Source organism: Tiliqua scincoides, chromosome 4 (assembly GCF_035046505.1).
Source record: "Tiliqua scincoides isolate rTilSci1 chromosome 4, rTilSci1.hap2, whole genome shotgun sequence".
NCBI lineage: Eukaryota > Metazoa > Chordata > Lepidosauria > Squamata > Scincidae > Tiliqua > Tiliqua scincoides.
Genome location: NC_089824.1, coordinates 204,123,712 through 204,140,336, shown reverse-complemented (window position 1 = coordinate 204,140,336; position 16,625 = coordinate 204,123,712). Strand labels below are relative to the sequence as shown.

General features: G+C 40.8%; 1 protein-coding gene across 2 annotated transcripts in view; it reads right to left on the bottom strand.

Moving 5' to 3' along the window:
- CSE1L (chromosome segregation 1 like) overlaps positions 1–16,625 on the bottom strand; it is a 38,196-nt gene that overhangs the window by 6,440 nt on the left and 15,131 nt on the right. For both annotated transcript variants that reach the window (XM_066623951.1, XM_066623952.1), the window contains exons 12-22: positions 15,592–15,794; positions 13,159–13,243; positions 12,166–12,227; positions 11,291–11,427; positions 10,703–10,806; positions 9,766–9,863; positions 6,588–6,738; positions 6,028–6,236; positions 4,956–5,053; positions 4,695–4,780; positions 3,622–3,703 (exon numbers count right to left, since the gene is read on the bottom strand). In XM_066623951.1, the coding sequence (XP_066480048.1) occupies positions 3,622–3,703; positions 4,695–4,780; positions 4,956–5,053; positions 6,028–6,236; positions 6,588–6,738; positions 9,766–9,863; positions 10,703–10,806; positions 11,291–11,427; positions 12,166–12,227; positions 13,159–13,243; positions 15,592–15,794 (1,315 nt within the window). The remainder of the gene's footprint in view (positions 1–3,621; positions 3,704–4,694; positions 4,781–4,955; positions 5,054–6,027; positions 6,237–6,587; positions 6,739–9,765; positions 9,864–10,702; positions 10,807–11,290; positions 11,428–12,165; positions 12,228–13,158; positions 13,244–15,591; positions 15,795–16,625) is intronic.

Sequence of the window (16,625 nt, the reverse complement as noted above, 5' to 3'; positions counted from 1 at the left end):
CAGCTTCAGAAGATTTTCAGTCTTCCTGCAGCACTATTCTGGATTCTCCTTTGGAGAAAGAGAAACTGGAACGCTGCAGCAGGAAGATCAAAAAGCCCCGCCACGCCCACCTCCGCTGCCTCTGTTCTGAGCATGCCGAATGACTTCAGCAGGCTCCGAACATGGAAGTAATTGGCAGTCACATCATCAAGTCACTGCTAATCACTTCTAGGTCAGCCCAGCCAGAGGTCATGCAAGGGTCACACCCGTGCTGCAGAAAGTTGAACCACCCTGATCTAAGGCAGTCTCTAGGTCATGGGTCTCCAAACCCCATCCCAGGGGCCACATGCTGCCCGCGGCAAGCCTCTATCCAGCCCACGGCCAGCCTCTTGTCTCCGGCCCACTTGGCCAAACATGACTGGAACTGTGCTCTGGTTGCGTCTGGAGGGTGTTCTAAGGGCCAGAGAGTTTGAAGGAATGAACTCATTCATTCATTTATTCAGTCATCTAAGTTCCATCTCTAATTTATTTATATAAATTTTATATTTAAATTTTTTTCCAGCCCTCAACACCATGTCAGATATTTGATGCGGCCCTCTGGCCAAAATGTTCAGAGACCCCTGTTCTAGGTTATATACAGACATTTAGAGATACAGTATATCTAATTTACCCCTGCTAATTGGGTAAGAGGCACTTTTTCAAGTGGGTGCTCCTTTTTTTAGCAGGGGGAGAGTAACTGGCCCACCTCACCCCAGTACTGTCTGTTCTAGTGGCTGTCTGCTGGTATTCATTTGCATCTTTTTAGATTGTGAGCCCTTTTGGGACAGGGAGCCATGAGTTATTTGATTTTTTTCTGTAAACCGCTTTGTGAACTTTTAGTTGAAAAGCAGTATATAAATACTGTTAATAATAATAATAATAATAATAATAATAATAATAATAATAATAATACAGTATATCAGATATATAGATGAACACAGTCAACTTGGGAATCTTTAGACCTGTAAGATTAATCTGATGACAATCCAGTAAAGCAAGCAAATGAAGTTATATGGGCATATGGCCATATTAGTGTGCTGTACTGCTTATAAATGAATAAATAATACTGTGTGCTGTACTGCTTATAAATCTTTGGGGCAGCCTTGGGGAAGGATGCTCAGGGCTTCCCACATCTCCTGCAGCCTCCAGCAGCCCTACCTACTTACAAGTAAGTGAAAGCACCCCCCTTAGTAACATGATCCTAGGGATCAAGTCACTGCCCTAGCTCCTCCCCTGCAAAGACTTACTGAGGGAGTAAAGCTCCCTCAAAGTTTGAGAACCACTGCTTTATGGCATTAGGAGGGCTCAGCATTGTTGGGCTAGAGGTACAGCTCAGAAAACTTTACTTAAGTTAAACAGACTTGGATCCACTTCACATTCTCTTCTGAAACCTAACCCTGCACTAAGGGTTTTATGTACTGAAGCACCTCACTACCAATGCCAGAATACTTACAAATGGGGCTAACACAACTCTGTCCTCTGGCTGAAACAACAGCTTTCACAATGGAAATTAAAGCCATTTCTGCCCAATGTTGCATATATGCAACAGGGATCAAATGTATACACCTGTGGGCAGGGCAGAAATGAGTTAATACAGGGTAAAACATGCAACAATGTCTAAACTCTCTGTAACTTCTGGCTCAGTCTCACTGTAACAGGATCCTAAGCAGTTGTCATGGTGATATTACTTCTATCTTCATTCCTGCAACCTGGTCATTCTAGCCACGTGACAAAAAACCGAAGGAAAAATCACTTAGTGAGATACTTTCTTGGCTGGACAACAGGACTATGTCTGAAGGCGCTGGTTTGGACTCAAAGAATTCTTCAATTTTTTCTTCCAGTGTTCATGAAAAGTATTGTTTTAGACAGATGGGGCTTCGTAGATAGATAGTAAGCTTGATTCTCAATAACTGGGAGGGGGGGGGCTCTGAGTCAGGGATCAGATTTAGTTTCCACCTCAATGATATTCCTTAGTGCACCTCTTTAGTTTCTCTAACATAAGATAATTATTTTAACCCATTTTTGCCCGGACCACAGGTGTACACATTGGTTCTGTTGCATATATGCAACACTGGGCAGGAATGGCTTAATTCACTCCTATAGAGAAAATTCACTCCTATAGGGAAAGGAACACTTAGGAACACAAGGAACACTTGCCTTCGGTTAGACGATACAGAACTATTAGAGCACACACCACACGATTCCTGAACAGTTTTTATCCCACAACCATAATTACGTTGAATAAGGCGATATAGTTGATACCATGCTCCTGGGCATTATGGTGTGTTATACCATTTTTATATTATGATGCATGTTGTATAGAATGTGTGGGTGAGTGTGTAGAGTGATGGTTGGAATTGTGGTATATATTTATGCTTGTATCTCAAAGGTGCATAAATTTCGTTGTGCTGTAGCACAATGACAATAAAGTTACTACTACTACTACTACTACTACTACTACTACTACTACTACTACTACAACACTTAGGGGCAACTGTTATGAGGTTTAAAATTTGGCCACCACTTGGTATTTGAAGCGCTACAATATGCATACAGAGTGCACAGAAATGCAGAGTACCGTCCCCAAAGGTCCTTGCAATATATAAGCACTCCCTTCACACACATCTCATTCCTAATGACAACAAACATTTGGTTAGTAATAGTCAAGTAGGGATTTCCAAACTGTGGGCTAGGAACAAATTCCAGAAAGTTATGTTATCCAACCCTTGGTGACTGTGTCAAATTTAGGTCAAAAGCATGTTTTAAACCTAATTCAAGGTGCTGGTTTTGACCTTTAAAGCCCTATACTGCTCTGGGCCAGGGTATCTTAGAGATCGCCTACTTCCGCACAATCCAGCTCGTCCTCTTAGGTCATCAGAGAAGGCCTTTTTACAAGTGCCGCTGCCTAAGGAGGTACGTGGGGCGGCAGCAAGAAATAGGGCCTTCTCAGTAGTAGCACAAATGTTATGGAACGCCCTTCCCCTTGACTTGAGAATGGCTCCCTCTCTTGAGACTTTTCGGCGAGGCCTGAAGACCCTTTTGTTTAAAGAAGCCTTCTGAGTTCATGGCCTTTTTAACATCTTTTTTTACATCTTTTAGTATTTTTTACAGGCTTGAGTCCTCTATGATTTGCTGCTTTATGCTCTTTTTTATCTTTTTATCTGACTACTGTTTTTATGGTATCTGTTAATGTGTTTTAATATGTTTTTATCTGTTTGTTAAATTATGCTTTAATCTGTTTTTAACATGTTGTAAGCCGCCCTGGGTCCCTTTGGGGAGAAGGGCGGGGTATAAATAAAGTTGTTTACTACTACTACTACTACTACTACTACTACTACTACTACTACACAGTAAAGAGGAAAGAATTCATGCTTCAATGTTACATTCCTCTTTAGGGATTTTGCATACATGACCCAGCAATGCCTGATCACATGTGATCTAAAGTTTTGATGGTTTCACAGCAAGATAGCATAAACTTCATAATGAAGCCTGGTCAATTCGGTTTGGGCTGCAAAACACAATTCCAATTCCTAGACCTCTGCCTGGGACAAAGCATTGGCCATCCCTGGTATAAAACGAACAAAATGTTAAAAAGGTACTCACTTTGGCTGTATACTGTCAAATATTTCTTGAAGTGCTAATGCTCCGTATTTTACACAGTATAAGTTGATAAACACTAAGAAACCTATTAAAAGAAGAATAATCAGAAGTTGCAAAACACTCCAAAAACATGAGAAGGTCTCATCCCTTCTACTAAATTAACAAGTATCTGTAACAGTTCTGCCTGTCCAGTAACTGAAAGCTTCTTTTCTGCTTTTACAGAGCTACTATCCAGGACTGGCCTGAGCCCTGGATCTGCCTGAACCAAAAACTTGAGGCTTTGCCTACAATCCGAGTCCTCCCTTGGGGTACAAAACGCTTTCTGCCTTCCTCTCTGACCCAAACATGCCCCCAGCAGCTTTCCCAGCAGCTTTCTTCTCAACCTACCAGGGCACTTATACCAACTGCATCCCTCCATCGTTCTTCCACCCACCCCTGCTTCCACTTCAAATGGAAGTCTGGCCGAACAGGGATTAGGTAAAAGAAGTGGCCGCTAGGCTACTTCTCTCTGTTTGGTTTTCTCCTTTTCTGAAACTGCAGAGGAGTATGGTGATGACCACTCTCTGTTGATCCCAATTTCCTTTTCCTAGACCCCATTTGTCTGTACTGCCATTTTAAGAAAACAAAGTGACAGGAGTGGGGAAGCCATGAAGGGGGATGCAGGTAACAGCAGAGATGACCATGGTGCCACCTGCACATCTGCCATTTGAAGTGACAGTTTCATCTTGCTGCTATCCCAGAAAGAGAAACTCCACCATGAACTCTTACTTTCCAGCCTGCTACTAAGTTCACACAAAAGCTGCCACTCCACCGTACATTTCTAAATCCCATCATATTGATTGGCATGCACTTCATTTTTGAAAGCACAGAGATAGATATTCTAATCCTAATCAAATATTCTTAGGTGCCACTGAAATAAATGGGATTTACTTCCAGGTCAATATATTTAGCATTAGGCTGTAAAAACATTCTAGACTCTAGATCTTCAAATCTCCCACATTTGAGATTTGCCCCTGCAAGAAGTTTACTCAGTTCTAGTGCTCCTCCCCAAACTGTTGGACAAACAATACACTTACTTTTGATAAATTTTGTTGTTTTGGAATTCTGAAGTCTTTGGAATAGCAGTATGAAGATCTGCTTTCTGTATTGATCAATGGATTCACTAAAGATTTAAAAGGAATATAAACAAACTGGTTATATAGGTCACCATTTCATTCAGAGTACTTTACAATTTTCCATACGTTTTGAATGAGTGCCATTAGACTCAAACACCCAGAACAAGTAATAGCAAAAAACAAAACACAAAAACCACTTGAATTTTGTACATTCATACTTACGGAGGCATATGCTCTACAATACTGTTGAGAAGATAGAATCCCTGATGGTCATTAAGTTTAGAAGCAATAAGTTTCTGGAACACTCCTAGCAGTCCAGGCTGCAAATTGGGGGGGGGGGGGGAGAAAAAAAGGCAAACACACAGATTACAAAGTAGGTTTTGGTTATAATACAACAAGCTGGCAACCACTAACAAATTAAAGCACCCCAGAGAGAATTTCTGCTGGAAACAAATATTAAAGCAATTCAGCCAAAGACCCCTGGACACTCCTGTGTTTACGAGTGGGTAAAAATTTGAGTAATATAACTCAAGAATTTCAGATCACTTTCATGCGTTCAGTCATATTAGGAAACACAGAATGTGCTACTGAAAGCAATCTATACTCTTACTGGAAAGGAGAAACACCCTTATATCAAATTCATTCAAGAGCTTTAGACCAAGCATGCACACAGTCACTTGAGGCAAATAAGCTGCTCTATGCAACAAGCAGGGGAAGCTCTCAAACAGTAGTTCTTTTTATCCTTTTAAGCAACCATCAGCATATGAAAACTGGTAGGACAGGAACTTGCAAGGACGCTCCAAATAGAGAAATGAAGTGTTCGTATAATAGAAGAGATTGCTGTATTTGGGCCAAGGGAAGAAAATGAGCTGCAGAAGGTTGGCAGCCTTGGTTGTTTGCATATAGTTAGTGCATACTCAATACTCAGCACAGAAGTACAATATCCAAATCAAACAAGAAAGAAGGCAGTAACCTTCCCAGTATGTAATTTCTAACATGTTCAGCTGAAGAACGTTCAACCCAAAATATGTTTGTGCTGCTACAGCAAGAGCATACATACAGGACCTTTGTGACCATCTGGGACTGCAGTCTGGTACAGGCTTGTGTCTTTTTTCCCTTAATGATGGGGACTATATCTAAAGCCATTTGGCAGCTACATGAACCTAGTTTAGAAAAAACTTGAATTTCTAAGATATGTAAGGGAGCTTCATTCATCTCTGTCAATCACATATTCTTACACACACACAAGAGATAGAATTTGAAAATTCACTACATATGCACTACATATACGTACAATTTTGTCAGCTGCAGCATTTGCTATCGTACTGGCACCTCTCTCCAAGTAGGCCTGAAGGAGTCTCACCAGAGGGGGGATGTTTCCTGATCTCTCCCACAAGACTGGCTGGAGCAGATGTGGAAATAAGGCCATGTAGGATGATGGAATATCATTTTTATGCATCTCCAGGAGTAGAGACATCACTTGAAATACATACGGAATGAACTCTGTTGAAAGGGGAAGAAGTTCACATGAAAAAACAAATAGTGAAATGAAGTGTGAGTTCATATGTAGGAGGCACCAATAGTGCTACACAGAATGCCCAAGATTATTACATGAAATACTGTTTTCACTGACTTGCTTTAGTTTGGACAACACTGCAGGAGGCAAAACTGCCTGGGTATGAGGAATCAAGTATATTCTCTCTTATTTAAAATGCAGAATTATACAGTTACTTGGCATGACTGGGCGTACATAAATAATACTACTTGAATCATAGACACTGTGTGCAGCAGACTGTGAAACAGATTTACTGTAATTATGTACTTCAGGCAAACCACCTAATATTTTATTTATACCTTGCACATCATTCTGCAGAATCTCAGTGAACACCATGAACAATGCATCTTCAAAGCTTCCAACAGCAGCAGGGTTTGCTTTGCAAGTTATCCTTATAGACAAGCAAATTGATTCAAACATGTAATGATTGAAGTGAGGCTTGCTTGGATTCTAAAAACAAGACATGAACAAACAACACAAATTCACCACTATAATTTCACATAACAAAAATAGGGAAGTTGTTTACTAGTAAACACACATTAAAAATAGTTAAGAGAATTCTATGTGCATCACAGAATAGCAAAGAGTTAACCTTGGACCTAGTCTCACCAGTTCCAAAACCATGCCAAGTGCTGAATACAGGCATTGTATGAATTCAGGCATTTTACAGAATGCCTAGCAAAATACGAAAGAAGCTTATTTGCTTAGGTTAAGTTTAGCTGGGTAGGTATTCTGTTAAAATCCCTAGGTAAAGTACAGTAGGTCAGAACGAAAAAAGCTTCCTTCATACTTTGCAAAGGGGTAGACACTGTATGCAACATGGGAACAAAACAAGCTTCTTAATAAGCTTGTTTCATACTTTGTCATGCATTCTATAGATAACACCTAGGTATTCTATACATAGAATGCCCGAGTTTCACACAATGCCTATTAACGTATACATTTTCATAGCCAAATGGTGCCTTATTGTAGAACTTCATATCACTTGCACAAGAATTACATTAATAAATAAGCGCTAAAAATTAGACTGAACAGGTGGTTAAAAAATGGTCATTATTTCACATTCTCTCCTTCTGCAACTAAACTCTATTTAAAATTTTTAGCCCACAGCAGGTAAAAATTCAACAGCCACCCAAGTCAGATGGTTATAAACAGACACAATTTACTTGTCAGTCAGACAATCATAAACTATGGCTCCTTTTATTGTGAATGTTTACAAACCATAGTTTGCAGAGTATATATGCAATAGCAGACTTGGAGCCCAATCCTGGGCTTGATGTGCCGGCTTACTGCCGGGCGAGCACCTGTGCTAGCCCAGCACTGGGCTAGCACTGAGTGAGCACCCAGCCCCCACCACTAGGCGGTCGCACGGACCACCAAGCTGTGGAGAAGAAAGTGGGGGTGGGGGAAGGCGGGGAGACGGCGGGCAGCAGGCGTGCCAGGGGGAGGGAGCGGGGAGAACATAAGAACAGCCGCACTGGATCAGGCCATAGGCCCATCTAGTCCAGCTTCCTGTATCTCACAGCGGCCCACCAAATGCCCCAGGGAGCACACCAGATAACAAGAGACCTCATCCTGGTGCCCTCCCTTGCATCTGGCATTCTGACATAACCCATTTCTAAAATCAGGAGGTTGCGCATACACATCACGGCTTGTACCCCATAATGGATTTTTCCTCCAGAAACTTGTCCAATCCCCTTTTAAAGGTGTCTAGGCTAGACGCCAGCACCATATCCTGTGGCAAGGAGTTCCACAGACCGAGCACACGCTGAGTAAAGAAATATTTTCTTTTGTCTGTCCTAACCCGCCCAACACTTAATTTTAGTGGATGTCCCCTGGTTCTGGTATTATGTAGAGTGTAAAGAGCATCTTCCTATGCACTCTGTCCATCCCCTGCATAATTTTGTATGTCTCAATCATGTCCCCCCTCAGGCGTCTCTTTTCTAGGCTGAAGAGGCCCAAACGCCGTAGCCTTTCCTCATAAGGAAGGTGCCCCAGCCCCGTAATCATCTTAGTCGCTCTCTTTTGCACCTTTTCCATTTCCACTATGTCTTTTTTGAGATGCGGCGACCAGAACTGGACACAATACTCCAGGTGTGGCCTTACCATCGATTTGTACAACGGCATTATAATACTAGCCGTTTTGTTCTCAATACCCTTCCTAATGATCCCAAGCATAGAATTGGCCTTCTTCACTGCCGCCGCACATTGGGTCGACACTTTCATCGACCTGTCCACCACCACCCCAAGATCTCTCTCCTGATCTGTCACAGACAGCTCAGAACCCATCAGCCTATATCTAAAGTTTTGATTTTTTTGCCCCAATGTGCATGACTTTACACTTACTGACATTGAAGCGCATCTGCCATTTTGCTGCCCATTCTGCCAGTCTGGAGAGATCCTTTTGGAGCTCCTCACAATCACTTCTGGTCTTCACCACTCAGAAAAGTTTGAAGGGAAGTCCCTCCACTCAGGAGGGAGGGAGGTGGGTCCATTGAAGCTCTGCTCCACCTGATTCAGAGCATTTGTGTGGGGCTCGCTGCCTGACACGTATGCTCTTACTTCACTGCCGACCTTTTGGTCGGCAGTCAATTGAGTAGCCCCATTGCAGGGCTACTTCCCTTACCTGGGAGAAGGGGACAATAGTCCCCTTCTCCCAAGGTGCCGCCTGCAGCTGACCGGGGCACACAGGATGTGGCAGCAGCCGTTTTCGGTGCCGCTGCAGCTGCATGCCACGGGAACCCAGGATTGGACTGCCCGTTTGTTTTAAGCCAAGAATGGAAAATGCTTTCATGTGTGAAGGATGGGAGGCAGCGTGAGCCGATTATCTGAAAATAGTCGCAGATAAGTTCTGTGCAGTTCACATTCTTTTCAGTGAGGTTTGCACATAAGACCTTTAGATTGTGCCCCAAACATCTAAACCCTATCTAGACTATGTTCAGGGAGGAGACAGACACAGAAGAGTAAAGGGGCTGGTTATACACGTCCAATTCACATTTCTACTCTGAATGTGTTGCATCTAAAATGCGTATATTAAACTATAATGGTTGTATTTACAATGAAAGCATCAAATGGCTTAGAATCCAAGAGCTAGCTGAAGAGCCTATGTTTATCATGTAGGAACATTTATACTTTTTTAATTTTAACAGCTGCAATAAAATATATTTCACAAACAGCTTTTGGGATTCCCCACAGTTTAGAAAAATAAAAGTATATAGCCATTCAACTGAAAGGCTGCTATTTGAGAGACATTAGCCCAATAACTTTGGGCACATAAATCACGTTAGGGGACCTTTGAATCCCAACCAGTATCTTTCTTTAGACAGTTTGATTCCCTAACAAAAGCACCCATCAATGATCCACAAGACTGATTTGACTATTCTAACCGGCAATGAGTTACTGTTTGAGCCCATCTGACAACAAAGAGAACAGAAGAAGATAACAGGCATAATTAATGAAAGTTGGTGGTTTTCTTACCTTACTGACAGCGAGCAGTTTTTGTGTGAGTTGAGTGATGAGAGAAGGGATATAGGGAATTATGGCCTCCTGAAGCAGAGAAAAACTTCTCATGATAGCTGCAAATTCACAGACTTATGTTACTGAAGGAAGAACGAATCGCAGCATTATGTTTTACACATCAATTTAATGGTCTGCAAAAAATTGCAACTCTTATATGAAGCACCAAGGACAAAGAACTAATTTATTACTTTTTCTATAGGCACGTAAAGCAGGATTTTTCAAGGACTTTATTCTTGCTATAGCTCAAAAAATGGCTCGAGCTGGCAGTTGTCATACTTATATCCAAGCATGTTGCAGACAGGTAATGGCGGCACTAGGTCTCAAGGAATCAGTCAAGCACTGTTATGGACGCCCCATGGGCATAATGGAACAGCTGCATTGCCCCTACTATCCTGAATTTATAAAAAACCTGCAATGCAATGCAATGCGCAAACAAGCACCTTCTATTAGAGCAAATTTCACAATGGTGGGCAGCAGCAATGTGGCGGTCAAATAGTGCTCTGAGCGACCTTAAAGAAGACCCCACAAGGTTTAGGGAAGGTTGGTCTTAGAAGCTGCCTGCACTCTCCAGTAGCTACATTGCAGGGACTGGCCAAAAATATCTCCTCACCCCGAGGAGACTTCCAGCCATTTCCAAACCTGTTGTGGATAGGCCATGCAATCTAGCTGTGCCTGAGAAGGTTAGGATTGGGCTGTCAGTCATAGCCCATCAGGTTGGGTTGCATGTCAATGTCACCAAGAGGAAACTGGCCAAGCAACACCATTATTTCAAGGAAGACAACAGATTTAAGAAAGAAACTGCATCAAAGCAGCAGCCTGATAGAGCCATGAACAAGTGAGCAAAGAGGTGTATGTATTGGAACACTGTGGCCCTCTAATAAGTATAAGCTCTCACCTTTCATAATATATTCATTTTCAGATGACCCTGGAAGTGTCAGAGCTTTAAAAAGATTTGTCAGCAGCATTTCTACATACGGTGCCATCTCTGCAGCTGTAATCCTGTAGAGGGGAAAAAAGACAATAAGTTCTTGAATCTCCCCCAATATTTTTCTAGTTCCTAATCAAGACTCTCATGGGGAGGAGGTCAGTCAATCCTGGCTAAACACCAGAGAGAGAGAATAGATGAAGAACTATGCCATTAGAAGGTACAAGGAACTGAGAAGGCCAAACCATTTAAGAAGCCCCTCTAGAGCTGGGGCTTATGAACATATCGAACTGCCTTCTACTGAGTTAGCCCACTGGTTCAGCTAGCTTATTATCTATGCTAACAGGACAGAGCCCTCCAGTACTGAATTTGGACCCTCTGCACACAAAGTAGATGTTCTAACACTGGGTTATAGCTCCTCCGAGGAGCTCTGATTTAGAAAATGCTAAAAGCAGCATCATACTATCTAAGAATGGGTGATGTAATCATCAAATATTTAGAACAACGAAAGAAGAAATGGGTGAGTATCACACAAGGTGCGACTGAACACAAACTTACAGTGTAGTATTGTTAGTTCCCTTCATTGTAAATAATCTTTCAAGAGCATGAGCTGCATAAGTATGAACAACAATACTTTCTGCTTGAAGATGATTTATCAGGAGAGGAATCGACACTAAAAGTTGTTCTTTAGGTACCTACAAGATAGAAATGCCATAGGTAAAATTGTTTTTAGAAGCAAATGAAGTTTTCAGAAAGTCACCAGAAAAATGGATTAAATATTTTACGTACTACAATGTTTTTGTCATTACACCCATTATAAGTAAACTGTTCTAATTTCCTTACTTGAGGTATAGCGATAAGGGTGTACTCATAGTTATATCTATTAAGCTTTAGAAAGTAACAGTGCAACTATTATGTCATGTGCATAGACTTAACTGACTGTTACAGCTGGAGGGGAGTAAAGATAAATTATGATAGCAACATTTTAGAGAAACACACAGGAAAGTAGGAGCCCTGTGTGATCAGCCATCCTGTTCAAAAGGAGACCCAGTGAAGAAGTGGGGTGGACCTTTCCCTTATTTTTGAAATGGTTCAGTTGTGATTTAGACCCCTGAATGCTAAGAAAGTGGGCTTCCCAATCTGCAGATTCACTGAAAGCAAAGCAATAACCGGAATCCATTTTGAAATAGCAAAGAAAACCCACTACTAAAACAAATTAGTTTCCGTTTTAGAATAATACATATCACATTGTAAAAGATCAGGAATAATACATATCACATTGTAAAAGATCAGGAATAATACATATCACATTGTAAAAGATCAAAAAAACCCATGAATGCATGAGCACCACTTAGAATGTTTTACATACATGAAACAGTTATTTATAAAAAGTATTTGACCTGGACATTACAGAAGACTAGTAAGTAACTTACTTGGTTCCTGAAAATCATAATGTATTTGATACCATCAGCCTTAAGCACAGGAAATTCATTCACTGTATGTAAAAAAAAAAAAGTTACTTTCGTAAGCTGTATGTCTTACTGCAGTGGGTCATGACTTCAATGGGGTCGCGAAGTCTCATTTGTGGAATTGCGGCAACTGATTTTCAAACTCTGCTAACTCTCAGAACCTCCTGAGCAGGTTCAGCATCCTAGACTAGGCAGTTAGTAGAGTTTGAAAATAAGGAAAAACTGGTAAAAAGGTGGGACACAAAGCGGGGGCACACATACATCACTGTAAAAGTCAACTTTCATACACTGATGCTTGACAGTTTCAGTTAATTTTGTGACTACCAAAATATAGATCCAAGTACTGCATCAAGACCAAGGATCCCATTGAGTGAGTTATGTACAGGGTGCTGTGAGGAAAGAACAGGGGTAACAAGGGGTGGGCAGATTGGGTCTTGGGAGGGGAGCAGGATTGGCTGTGGACCCCCAATCTCATACTATTTTGGGGGGTCATGATATGAAAAAGGTTGAAGGCTACCGTCTTACCGTATATAAGATCTTACAGTAGAAGAGGAGAATCCTTCATATTTCATGAGGTATTTTCACAATTCAATTAACAAAAGCAAGATCCCTACTGTTTATTCCCAACTGAAGGAGGGCAGGAGAAGCAAGACTGCAGAGTGACAAAATACTGAACCATTACATGGCTCTCTTTTGCTTCTTTTCTTTTTTCTACAAGAACTTCAGCCTTACCGAGTATCCTTATCCATTATGTCTCTAAGAATTCAATATATGCCAAAGTCCTCTCAAATTTGATTAAACAAGCTACAGAGACTACCCAATGTTTTGGCTTCACTGTACAGCTACTATAGTTATGTAGGCCCGGGGGTTTTCTGAATGAAGCAACTGCACGTGGGTCCTCAATGAGTCTCAGTTTGACTGTACAAGTATAAATTATATATGGAACTCTAAACTTACCATTAGGAGACTTTAGGTCTGGTAGAATATGATTCACAAAGAATTCCGTCAGGTTTACTAGTTCATTGGCTTGTGTTATTCCATGCTAGGAGAGAAAGGTGTTTGACATCACTTTAATTCTGCACTGATTTATATAGGTACTCAAATAGGCACTGCTCAAGTATTTATATGGATATCTGGCAGTTTCTAAAAGTATTCTTATGTGTTTTGGTCTTAAGCTTTGAATTATAAAATCAGAGAACAAAGCAGCAATTCAAATGAACATTCTTCTTGTATATTCAGCTGACAAAGTGTAAACACAGTAGATAAGAACAAAAATAAAACAAGAACAGTGTACCAGTGACATCTAGTGGATTTAAAGAGACATTGCAAGAACTGGATTTGTGTTTATAAGTGGAGCAAAGAAGATAATACACTGAGGACATCTAGTGATCTTAAAGAACATTAATATTTAAAAAATATTTTTTTAAAAAAGAATCTAATAATAATAATAATAATAATAATAAAACTTTATTTCTATCCCGCCCTTCTCCCCAAAGGGAATCTATTATCAAAATGGCAAGAAAACATATTTTTAGTATTGACTGTGGTACTGTCATGATCATTCTTCTTCCTAAGTTAGGTTCCTTTCGTGCAGGGTGATAGGTGCTTTGGTTCTAAATACCAAATTGTGAGGGGAGTATCTACATTGTAGACTCAAACAATTGCTGTAATTTCTTCCCCACTGGGGAGCACTGGGAATTTAATTCTGAACAAGAATTAGGCATGATCTCATATTGTTTAGGTATTTACTATAGATGTACTCTTCATCTGGTTCATAAGATAAAGTAGCACTTAATTCATGTCCAATTTACAGTCTGCATACAAAAGAGTATGCAGCTATCACCAAGATACCAATGTTTTGTTCCGTCTACCATCCCTTTGTTCCCCTTCACCTGTCAGTGCTCTACTACTGATAGCCTCAGCAGTGCTCAAATCTTAAATCTCAAATCTCAACCATTTAGCTGAGTCTGAAAGAGGCAGATAACAAGTCATGATTCAATTACTATATGCTTATGGTTATTTCACTTCTCTGCCTAGTGAGCATAATAGTTAGGCCAGACCTTTGCCTCAGGCATAAGCAAAAGGCAGAGTGAGCAGAATAAATCTGTTAGCAGTGACTGCAGAATCAGCTGTCAGAGCATCATTTACCTAAAAGGGTAGACCTGCCCTGAATATTTTATTCAGACTTCCCCTTCACATAAATACAAGGCTGCATGCTGTGAAACATGTAACTAGCACTAAGAGTAATGCCACAGTAGTACCTCTCATAATACCACTTTCTTTAGTGCTGTTTCACTACAGTGCTCTTTGTCCAGATGATAATTGACAGCTATTCTAGCCAATGGGAGTAGTGTAGCCTGGGTAGTGTGGGGCCAATCAGTGCCAGTTTTCTGCTTCACAGGTATAATTAAACTCCTATAGTTCTGTTGCATGAACTGACATGCGGTGTGGGGGCGGCAGGTGAGGCAGGACCGACTCACTGAAGTTCTTCAAAAAGCACTGCCAATGAAACTGAGAGCAAGCAAACACTCACGACCCACATACTCTTTAACAGTGGCTGGAGTGTTTGCATTGCGTTTGCACACTCACAGCTTCAGGAGCAGTGCTTTCTGAAAAACTCTGGTGGGTTGGTCCTGCCTCACCTACAACCTCTGCACCACATATTGCTGGTTTCATGCACTGCTCAACTTTTGGAGAATGTATCCCTTGTACCACTGGAGGCATTCCAGCATTGTGAGAAACTAGTGCAAGGAAGCAAAGTGGCAGAAATGGAGCTGTACCAAAGAATGCTACCTTATTATTAAGTAGCTGTTTCCAGAACCAGCTACTCCCAAACCCTGGAGTCCTCTGATTCTCACGTTGCTCTTCCTTGCTATCACCGTCTATTCATCAACTCTCTCTGACTCAGCAAGAAGTGACAGTAAAAAGGAGAAGTAGCAGCAGTGGCCATTGCCTACTTCTCCCTAAGAGGTTGTGGAGGTAGGTCCTCCACAGAAGGCAATGAGCAAACGTGATGGGAAGATGGGCTCACTTAAGGAGAGTTGGACCACTGAGAAAACCTTGTCCAAGTGCCCTCCAAGGACACACACAGTTTTTCTCACACAGATGTATTTATATGGACATACAAAGCTGCCTTTGCAGAGTCAAACCATTGGACTACCTATCACACATTATATCGGATGTTCACTGGCAGTGGTACTCTAGAGTTCCAGAAAAGGGTTTTTCCCAGCCCTATGCAGATTGACCCTGGGACCTTCTGCATGCAAAGCCTGTATTCTACTACAGAGCTATGGCCCCCATCCTCAAATTTAGATTAACCCTACCCTACTCAAAGGGCCTGGACAGTTAACATTTGCAGTATCATTTAATTTCAACAAATACTAACAGTACCTTTTGAGTCTGAGCTTTTGACGCCAAAGATGTTACAAGGTAAATAGCAGCATCTTTATGCTTCCAGTTGACAGATGGATTCTTTGCATATTCTTGCAGCATAGAGTTAACATAACCAGAAAAGATTGCTGTCACAGGTCCTTCAAAAAACTTACACAGACCCCTGACAAGGTCACAGGCTGCCCTGCGTCTGGTGTCAATATCTGTAAATATAGAATGTGTGACAGGTTACTCAAAAACAAGGCAGATTTCCCTTGATTTTGAAGAACTGCTTGCAAAACGCACTAAAATTACATTCAGCCTATTGTGAAGATAGAACTATCCAGACCAAGTCCGTCATTTTACAGAAATAAAGCAATCTGATAGAGCAGCAGGAGCACAGTCTAGTTATCTTAATATAAATCATGTACCATGAAAAATGGAAGATTGCAACATTTGGTAGAAGTTGTTTTCTCTCATGAATACAAATAAAGCAGCATTAGCTGGGCTATAATGTGCCATAAAACAGAACTAAAAGAAGATTTAATGCCTGAGTAATTACATTGTAAGTGGTATGCTATTGTCACATAAAGGGTAAAAAAAAGTTCATTTGACATTATTCTAGACATGTTAGTATGTTGGGCTCAATCTCCTATCAAGTTTATAAAACTAAAGAAGATCATGTAAGTTGCCCCATTACCATGATACAACTAATTCATTCAAATATAGGACACAGTAGAATTTTCTTAGAAAGCTGAATTTACAATCCAAAATATCATGCAATATTTTTAATAGTTTATTCTTCTACATTCTTATTTTAATTTTCAAAAATGTATACTCTCTCTTTTGGAATTCAAGGTGATGCGCACCCATAAAATAAAAATCATATGTATAACTAAAGAAATTACATTTGCTTGCTTCTCTGCAGTTGAATGCAGCTTCTCTGCATTAGCATACAATAAAATACAACAGTAAACCAATCAAATAATTAAACAAGCAAGGCAATAGTTAAAAATTCTAGCACAGAACCAAGGGGCTCTAAACAGAACTGGGAG